General features: G+C 44.8%; 1 protein-coding gene across 2 annotated transcripts; it reads right to left on the bottom strand.

The window, feature by feature from the left end:
• Positions 1-1,596: 1,596 nt before the first annotated feature.
• Positions 1,597-6,697, bottom strand: HMGB1 (high mobility group box 1). 2 transcript variants are annotated; one of them, XM_014831940.3, is made up of 5 exons: positions 6,511-6,697; positions 4,329-4,492; positions 3,965-4,110; positions 3,299-3,473; positions 1,597-2,234 (listed from the first exon to the last, which is right to left on the bottom strand). In XM_014831940.3, exons 2-5 carry the CDS (start codon positions 4,476-4,478, stop codon positions 2,058-2,060), a joined length of 648 nt encoding a protein of 215 aa, XP_014687426.1. In that variant the 5' UTR covers positions 4,479-4,492; positions 6,511-6,697; the 3' UTR covers positions 1,597-2,057. The 2 variants fall into 2 exon arrangements, with proteins under 2 accessions (XP_014687426.1, XP_070376567.1); XM_070520466.1 differs by lacking the exon at positions 6,511-6,697 and adding an exon at positions 4,983-5,280.
• Between the last annotated feature and the right edge of the window lie 2,987 nt (positions 6,698-9,684).

The raw sequence follows: 9,684 nt of genomic DNA on the forward strand, positions 1-9,684 counted from the left end.
CACCCACTTAAGTTAGAAAGAAGTTTCCCTGAGGCATAATTCACTTTTAAATAGACCACTTACTAGCAACAGATGTCAAGGTTGGTTCTATAGTGATGGCAGATGCGTTCATGTAAATCAGAGATCCTAACTTCTTCCTCTTGACTGAAAACTTGCTAAGTTTTGACATAATTTCAGCCTTTCTATTGAGGTCCTCTCATTTGGCTCAAAAAACTGAATTCTTTTAGATTGATAGTCACTGTCCGTACTTTTTACTTACATGTACCTTGCTTTAAAAAACTTTCTTGTTTAACCTAATAGTCTGAAAGTAAAATTAGTTTTCCTCATTTTTATATACATAGCATCCTCTGAGAACACTTGAAATATTTGAAAAAACCTGTTGTCAGCTCATTAACCTCAAGCATCAAGTATTTTTAAGGGGGAAAACCTCGCCAGCCCTTATATTTATTTAAATGGTATTGCTAAGAGGTACTACTGGAAACAAGATTAAAATACGTATATAACAGAATCTTAAAATCTTAAGTGAAAGCCATTTAACTAATTTTTAAAACCTCTGCAATTATTAGTTTATTAGTATCATCCAGGACTCAGATGTTCAGTATTCCTCCTGAAATTACATCAACAAATGCAAATGGAAAGAATCCAAGTCAAAATTATATAACAAAACAACACTCCATCACAAAAGCGTGTAAAATTACAAGAACGCTATTTTAAAACACTGGCACTTTAAGAGAACGATAATCTCAAAAACCACAAAAATTGCCAAATTGTTCCCTAAACTGCTAAGCAGATAAACATATGATCCTAATGAATGAGCTTGTGTTTTGTAAAGAAAAATCAAATTCAAGTAAACTGGGTAATTCATACTGATAGTGTCTTCTTCCCTCACGTCTATTTGATTTATAAGGGGACAAACCATAATATAGGAAAATATACCTGATTTTAAATGTGGCATATAATTTTACAAGTTGGCCCAATTAGTAAAAATACCTTTAATGGAGATTCTAGTTTTCTAAGCAATCCATATTTAGATACATAGAAGACATTTACAGCCAGCACTTTTTTTTCCCAGAGCCTTCACTGGGACAAACGTCAACGAAAAAAATATGGCAGCCTTGTATTTTAAGCTCACGCTTTTGGGGATACATTCTCAGGTCTTCTTTAACGTGGGAACTGCAAATATAACGGCCATTACATGGTAATGGGAGTTACAGAATGTGGAGTCCTCATGTAAAGATTAGAACACACTTTTCTATTAGTCCTTCAAGGACAGACTTTCAAAATGTTTGATTCTAATAATGCCATGCTGTGAGTAGACTGGTTCTTCTTCACTTTGTAAATGTAACCGGGCTATGTGAAATTTGCTATCAACAGATCAAGGTTTTGGAGTTTCAGTTATGGATGAAAACAGTCTCAATTCAACTTTTATTACCCTCATCATGAGTACGCAGGGTGTGTAGACAAAAGCTTTTTATCAGCTAACTATATGAAAAGATAAACACTGTAATAATTCATGTGATCCAAAATGGGCAAAAGCAAAAGACTAGCTTCCCCTCAAGAAGAAAAATTTCAGACCTACGAAAAGGACAACAATACTAATAAAAAAAATTGTATTTACTTAGAAGCATTCAGAATGTCAACAAAAACAGCTGCGACTTTTTTTTTTTTTTGCAATTACAGAGTGGTATTCAGTTAACAGAACAACAATTATTTCGTATAAGCTGCATCAGAGACAACTGAAGATGAAAAAACTACCATCCCCATATATAACTAATTTGTGCTGTGCACCGACAAGAACCTGCTTTAAATTTCCATGCCAATTTACAACCCCCATACTGTACCAGGCAAGGTTAGTGGCTATTGAAAATACCACCAGGACAGGGCTATCTAAAGACACATTCGGTAGTGTGTTAACTATACAAAAAAAGACACTGTACAGTTTAAAAACAAATCTTACACAGCCTTACATTTCAATTTTTTTCTTTAAAAGGAGTGAGTTGTGTACAGGGGGGTTAAATGCTTTATAGACAAGAAAAAAAAACTGCGCTAGAACCAACTTATTCATCATCATCATCTTCTTCTTCATCTTCATCTTCTTCATCTTCCTCCTCCTCCTCATCCTCTTCATCTTCCTCGTCTTCCTCCTCTTCCTTCTTTTTCTTGCTTTTTTCAGCCTTGACGACTCCCTTTTTCGCTGCATCAGGTTTTCCTTTAGCTCGGTATGCAGCAATATCCTTCCAAAATAAGGGCAGGAAAGAGTGGTAGGAAAGACAAAACAGTTAAGTAAGGTGAGAAATAAAAGTAACATGGCAAAACTTTATGAAAAATCTAAGATCCCAGTTGCGCTAAAATATCACGTATCTGCAGACTCACTCCAACTCCAAAATAACCCGGACTTTGAGAAACATATATAAAAACACTATGAGCTAACTGCAATTAATAATCCATAACCCAAGGAGTGACATGGTCTAATATTTGCAATGTTATGCCTCACTGAAGTGCAATTATGTACCACATCCTAACTTTACTTTAAAATGAGAATGTAGAGACTTTGATTAAAGGGTAGACACTGCCACCTTCTGAATGCAAAAAAGCATTCTACAGGTTTATATTGTCAGACCCTAATCCATAGTAGGAAATTCTGTCTTAAGGGAAACAAAGGTAATTTGCCAGTAAGCATGCAATTAGGTTAAGAAATATCTAGAAATGGATACATTTCTCCAGAATGACTAAATAAACTAAAATTTAACCTTATTTACTATTTCAATTCAAAGTATAGGGGTTGTAGCTTTTTCTTTATCACATCAACTTATTGTGCAGATCAACAGATTTCTAACTTTCTAACTTAGTAAAGCTGGGTATTTTTGGTTATCAGAGCGAGGGAACAGAAATGTTTCAGGGTTTATTTATGAAGGATATAGTCTATATTACTTTGTCCAGCCTATTTTTCTATTGTGTGCCTGACCATTTAAAATAACTAATCATTTGACTCAAAGTAACAAAATTTTCATAAATTTGGAGATATTGAGGGATAACAACACCAGCTTAAATGTACAGCCTTTGCCTGAGTCAAATGTTGACAATTTATTTGATCTTCTATATTCTTGGAAAGATGAAGGACTTAAGGCTACAGCCAGTGGCATACTGAATGCAGCTGTTATACACTACAAACTGCATTACACCCCGACCTCTTAAAGAGATTCAGTGAGAAAATAGGAAATTAAGATGAGGTACCAAGCATAACCATCTAACATCTGGCATATCCTATCATTACACCAAGCAAACCCATACTTCTTACCTTTTCGTATTTCTCCTTCAGCTTAGCAGCCTTCTTTTCATAAGGCTGCTTGTCATCTGCAGCAGTGTTATTCCACATCTCTCCCAGTTTCTTTGCAACATCACCAATGGATAGGCCAGGATGCTCTCCTTTGATTTTGGGGCGATACTCAGAACAAAACAAGAAAAAGGCCGAACTAAAAATAGAAATTTCATTTTAGAATTTTAAGTTAACTATCAAATGTGAGCTGTATTACTATATAAGAGCTACCTTTATTTTCTACCATGCGCTGGACAGGGTGCAAATATTATAATATGCTAAATAGCCTTCATAACCAAAACTTAATTTAACTTTTATTACAAGTTGAATATATACTACTAATGTTAGAACTCCAAAAAAATATTCTGCAAATTACTCTAAATATTTTACATAGATGATATTTCTCAAGAAATAAATCAAAATTACATTTTGGAGATATACTGGGTGAAGGAGATGACCTAACTCAAAAACTCTAAGCTAAAACGCCCATCCAACAGGAATTTTCCTTACAATACTTAAATATACCAATGTGAGCCACTATTAGCTAAGGAACTCTGATTATACACTCCAAACCCACAAGGTGGCTTGCTGAATTTCTGATTCTACTGCAAAACACTTCTTAAAAATAAAAATAGACAAGGTACTTACGGAGGCCTCTTAGGTGCATTGGGATCCTTGAACTTCTTTTTTGTTTCCCCTTTAGGAGGGATATAAGTTTTCATTTCTCTTTCATAACGGGCCTTGTCCGCCTTTGCCATGTCTTCAAATTTTCCCTTCTCTTTAGCAGACATGGTCTACAAAAGAATTATTTGTAAGCTCAAGTTGATAACAAAATAAAATTTTAATAAACTGTCCTCAAAAGTATTAAAATGAATAAAACCAGCGTCCTTTGCTATTTAGTAGCCTGTTCCATCATCACTCACATTATGCAAATGGCCTCTAGGCCTTTAAAAAATCCTAATTTGGACTTAACTCTTTTATTACCTCTTTAGTCTGCTGTGAGCCCTCTTACCTTCCACCTCTCTGAGCACTTCTTAGAAAACTCTGAGAAGTTGACTGAAGCATCTGGGTGCTTCTTCTTGTGCTCCTCCCGGCAAGTTTGCACAAAGAATGCATATGATGACATTTTGCCTCTCGGCTTCTTAGGATCTCCTTTGCCCATGTTTAATTATTTTTCTAAAAAGACAAATAAAAGTGTTTACCGTTAGCAGTGAAATCGTGGCGTTTAAGAGCACTTTAACTTCCTGGGGAGCGAATGAAAACCGAGGGACTGGCGATTTAACACTGCGGTGACATTAACCTTCCCTAACACCAAACCAGAAAATGGCAGTGATGGCCAATTCCCAGGAGAGGCTATGCCAAGCAAAAAGCGGTCCCCCAGTGCGACCTGGGCACCGTGCAGACACAATGGTGCACTCCTACGGCGGTCGTTATCGGCCTGCCTCTGTCTTTTCCGAATGAACACCCAACTGGTCGTTTAAAAATTTTTTTAATGTGCAAAACCATTTTTAACCAACAAAACCAGAGGTCAGAAAACTACTGCTGCCGGTTCGCGGTTCTGCACTACGTAAGGAATGGACAGACAGGTAAGAGGCGCGAGCGGCCCCCACCCCCCCCGCGGCCCGGGCCTACACCGCCGCTCCTGCAAAGTTTTCCCAGCGATTACTTTACAAAGCGGCGCGGCGCGGCGCGGCGGCCGGGCGGGGCCGGGGCCGGGGCGGGGGGCGGTGTGCGCGCGGCCGCCACGCCAGGCCGCTCCGTTTCCTATCGCTTTGGCCCCGAGACGTCTTTCGGTTCTGACTAAACACGTCCGGTCTGAAGTTTCTCCGAGTAAACAAGGATGAGGGACAAAAGCCACTCCTGCTCGCGGCCCGGCCCCCCCCGCCGGGGAGGGTTTTTTTTCAACCCGCGAAAGTTGGGGCGCCGCGCGGGGCGGGCCCGCACCCCCCACCCCGAACTTCGGCGGCGGGGCCGAGGCGGCGGGCTGGGCCGCGGCCTCCGGGGCCGCCACGTGCGCCCGCCGCCGCCGCGCAGGCCCGCGGGCCGCCCCCATTTTGTCAGGCTCGGCGAGCAGCGGCCCGCTCGAAATGGGGGCTGGCTCCGCCCGCGGCCGCCGGGCCGGCGCACGGAATGGCCGCTGCGCGTCTTCCCCGCCTGCGCCGCCGCCGCGAGGGCGAGCGCGAGCGCGAACATGGCTCCTTCCCTTTGTGTGTGTGTGTGTGTGTGTGTGTGTGTGAGTGAGTGTGCGAGTGCGACGGTGCGGGCGAGGGTGGCAGCGCCGCGGGCGGGTGCGCGCCGCGCTCTGGCGCACACACTCGGCCATGACGGCCGGGGGAGGGGCGGGGGGCGCGGGCCGGCCCTGCCTCCCCCGGCCGGGGAGGGGGCGCCCCGGGAGGCCGCGGCCGCCGGCCCCGTCTCCCTCCGCGGCCCGCGCGCCGGCCGCCCCCGCACGGGGGACGCGGGGCCGGGAAAGAGGAAAAAAAAAAGTTGCCTCGGAACTGCTGTGCCCAGCTCCCCCGCCCGCGCCCGCCCGCCCGCCTTGTTTTCTCTCCAGCCAGCAGCGCCGGCCGAGTCAGCCATGTTCCAGCGAGCGCAGCGGCGCCGCTCCCCCCGCCGCCGGGCCGCCGCCGCCGCCGCGCCCGGGCTCAGGCCGGCGGGCCCGGCCCCGCGCCGCCGCCCCCGGGCCCGCGCCGCCGCCCGCAGCGCCCGCCGCCCGCCGCCCGCCCGCCCGCGCACGCCCGCCGCCGGCGCCCGGGCTCTGCGGCGGCCAATGCAGCCCGTGGAAGCGCCGCCGCCGCCGCCGCCCGCCCGCCGCCGCCGCCGGCCCCGCCGCCCCCCGCGCACGCCGGCCGCCCAACGCTCGGCCCGGGGGCCGAAAACACGTTAAAAATTTTTTTTAATTAAAAAAAATTTTTTTTGCGCCCGTCAGCGCGGACGCCGCAGGGAGTGGAAACTCGCGGGGCTGGGGGTTCGCGGCGCCTCAGGCAGCCCGGGGGCCGGGGTTCGGGCGCGGGGCAGGGCTCCCGGCGCCCGAGAAGAGGCTCGCTCCGTGCGCAGTTCCCCCCACGGTCCCCCCTCATTTGCCTTTGTGTGGATCCTGCCCCGCCGGCTCCCGGCCGCGGGGATCCGGCTCCCGCGCGGGGTGGGGAGCTGCCGGAGGCGCTCTCCCCGCCGCGGCGCTGCTCCACACTCACCCTCAGCGAGGCACAGAGTCGCCCAGTGCCCGTCCGGCTCTCACTTGCCCCGGCGCTGTCTCTATGGAGCTCAATGTACTGCAATGGCTGTGAGAGCGGGAGCCAGACGCAGCCTCCTCACTCTCTCCGCTCTGTAACATTACTCTCCAGCCAGCGCGGCTCCTATTGGCTACCGCCAACTCACGGGGCTCGCTCATTGGCCCGATACCTCCCATTGTCCTGACCAGAGCCCGTTTGCTATTGGCTGTCTCCGGGGACACGTCATCAAGGATTGAAACAGCGCGCAAATCTGAATGTGTGTGTATGCCGGGCAAAGAGGCTGAGGCGGGAGAGGCAGAGGCAGAGGCAGCAGCTGCTACGGGAAAGCAGAGCTCTATGGTGTATGTGTGCATGTGTCTAACCCAAGCCAGCCCCACACCGGAGCGGCCGCCGGGGCGAAAAGGGCCTGACTTTTCCACAAGTGTCTCCAACTCCTCAGGCAAAAGAGACACCCACAGGCCTCCCCCCCCTTCTTACCCCAAACTCACTTCCAAAGCCGTTGAGATAAGAGGCCCCAGACTTTTAACAGACCTTCAAAAGTGAGAGCGACAGTATGAGATCTCGTCCCCCCGAAAACTGGGGACTCTGCTAGTGCAGGGGAGCGAAGACAGCCAAGATTCGAGCCCCTCAGCAGCATATGGTTGCAGTGCATTTTAGACCTCTGGAAAGGCAGGGCTTTTTCCATAAGAAAGGGACACGATCCAGTCAGCTGGTTTTAAAATACCCCTTTTCTGGGCTCAGGAGCCGGAACGTCAGGCTCGCTGAGCAGCTGAAATCTTGACTCACTGAACAGGCATTCAGTTTCACTCTTTTTCTTGGTTTGATCGAGTTTCACAGCATGTCTAGAACTTTTAATTTAAATACAAAGCACTGTCTTAACTTCCTGGAAATCAAATAATTATTCCATGTAATTAAAGCACAGCGACTTCGTTTTGATATGGGGTACTCTAACAGGAAATGTTTGTGAGGGCCCGCTAGAATTAGCAAATTCATTAGAGACCACATTTTTAATTGTTTGGCTATTTTATTTGACTTGGTGTGGATTACTGTTATAATCAAACGAATCCTTGTGATGCTATCTTTCCCTCCCATCACACCACTTAGTGCATCCATGTAACTGCTCTAGGATTACAGGAGTTGTGGGTATATTGTTACCCGGAGGAGTAGATGGAGGCAGAGAGTGCACATGCCCAAATCCACAGGCTGTGGTTTCTCTAACCCACCAAGCTGGCTGGTATTAACAGACATACTTATTTGGTCTGTAAAGAAAACGTGCTAGGTATTATGGCCAGTTCTGAAGACTGTACAGTTATATCAGTCCTTTACGAAACTATTATCTATTCCTTCTTAGCCTGAGCAGACCACACCCCTATTCAGTTATAACAGACTTCCCCTTTTCTCACTGTCTAATGGTATGTTTATACACGTCTAAATCTACCAGCCAATGCCTCCAAATGTAACATATGAAAGTTAAATCACTTTATTTTGTTAATTTTATTGCTTATATCCTCTCTAAGCGTCCATAACCAAATGTATTTGTTCAAATGTATTAAGCTATTTGAGAATAGGCTTAGATAATCTTTCCTGACCTAAGATTTTAATGTTTATTCTTTTTTTTAAAAAAAATACATGATTTGTCTCAGGGATTATAGTCTCGGTGAAGGGACAATACGTGACACATGCACATGAAAAAGACTATAATATTAAAGACTATATAAACTAGTGTAGTGCACACTCATTGTTTAAAAAGCAAATATCTAAAGTTAACTTGTGTTACTTTCACACATATTTTCTCTACTCTCTACTAATCAATCAAATTTTATGCCTCATTCAAATCTAGATATTTATTTCAATCCTCTTTTATCTTCTCGATGCCTTATGAGATATTCATGAGAATAACTGACAGTTTCAGTGGCATCCATGATTCAAAATTTGGCTATTATTTGAAGGTGGCACTATCAATATTTTCCAGGAGCAGTGTTGGATTTGCACTGGCCCAGCCACACATTTTTACCTGTTGTCTGTAGTAGCTTACTCCTGCCAGGGGAAGTTGACGGTCACAGAACATGAGCGCAATGGGCCCGCAGAGGTTTCTATTTCAGCAGGATGATGTTGTCCGTAATAGGCACTGGGTTTAAACCGACCTGGGTTCCAATCCCAGCTCTGCTACTTGCCAGCTGTCTGATCTTAGGCAAGTTTTTCAACCTCTATGTTCTTCAATTCACCCAGCTATAAAATGGAGGCTATCAGAGGGTTGCTGTAAAGATTAAACTTTTTTAAAGGTTTAAAATTATGTTATGCAGATCCCTTCAAACCCATGACTTAGAAAACCTCAAGTGCAGTTAACCTTGAGTCTTTCTTCATATTTTAATTTTATATGAGGACAGCGGTTGCAAATCTAATTATGTTTTTTTTTTTTTTAAAAAAAAAGAATCCTAGCCTCAAAAGTACTAATCTTCATCCAGTCTAGGGGTGGTGCTTTTATTTATTCCCAAGTGTAACAGAGGCCACGTCAGAGAGACTAGCATAAAAACTCCACTTACAGGCACAACATTTCTCCTATTTGTTTTCCCATGATATAGACAGGGAGGGACATAAATAAACCCGACAACTTCTAGCTCTAATCCTGCAACCTTGATGTTCACTTATTTATGCTATTAGATCCTTTCCTTCTTCAACATGAGTCATTGGCCACAAATTGGCATTTATTTTAGAGTTATTGTTTTTTGTATCCCAAATTACAAAGTTATCTGATTCAAAAAGCTTGAACACTCTCTCCCATGCCCAGTTTAGCCAGCTGAATTACAGAACTTCATTAATATAGTTAATTTAATATTAATAGTTTATTTAATATTAATATAGTTTATTATATTTATTAATATAGCTTATGGATGAAGCATGCCTTGATCCCCTCTAGGATAGGAGAATTGCCTCTCTTCTGTGATCCCATAATATTCTGTACCTTAATTACTGTGCTCACAATTATAATTACCCAGGTATGCGTCCACTTGTCCCATTGCACTGCACCCCTTATCTTATCTTTGTATCCCAAGTACCTAGCAGGGTACCTGGCATATAGCAGGCACCAAATAAAGTTTGTTGAATAAATGAATTAATAGCTGAGAGAGTACTTAC

Source organism: Equus asinus, chromosome 11 (genome assembly GCF_041296235.1).
Source record: "Equus asinus isolate D_3611 breed Donkey chromosome 11, EquAss-T2T_v2, whole genome shotgun sequence".
NCBI classification, from domain to species: Eukaryota; Metazoa; Chordata; class Mammalia; order Perissodactyla; family Equidae; genus Equus; species Equus asinus.

What these genes read in the sequence shown, in the direction of transcription:
- HMGB1 (XM_014831940.3), bottom strand. Translation starts at nt 4,478, where the DNA reads ATGGGCAAAGGAGATCCTAAGAAGCCGAGAGGCAAAATGTCATCATAT. An exon ending in AGTGCTCAGAGAGGTGGAAG is followed by an intron (nt 4,111 to 4,328) that starts GTAAGAGGGCTC and finishes ATTCTTTTGTAG; the next exon opens with ACCATGTCTGCTAAAGAGAA. An exon ending in TGAAGGAGAAATACGAAAAG is followed by an intron (nt 2,235 to 3,298) that starts GTAAGAAGTATG and finishes TTATTTTGGAAG; the next exon opens with GATATTGCTGCATACCGAGC.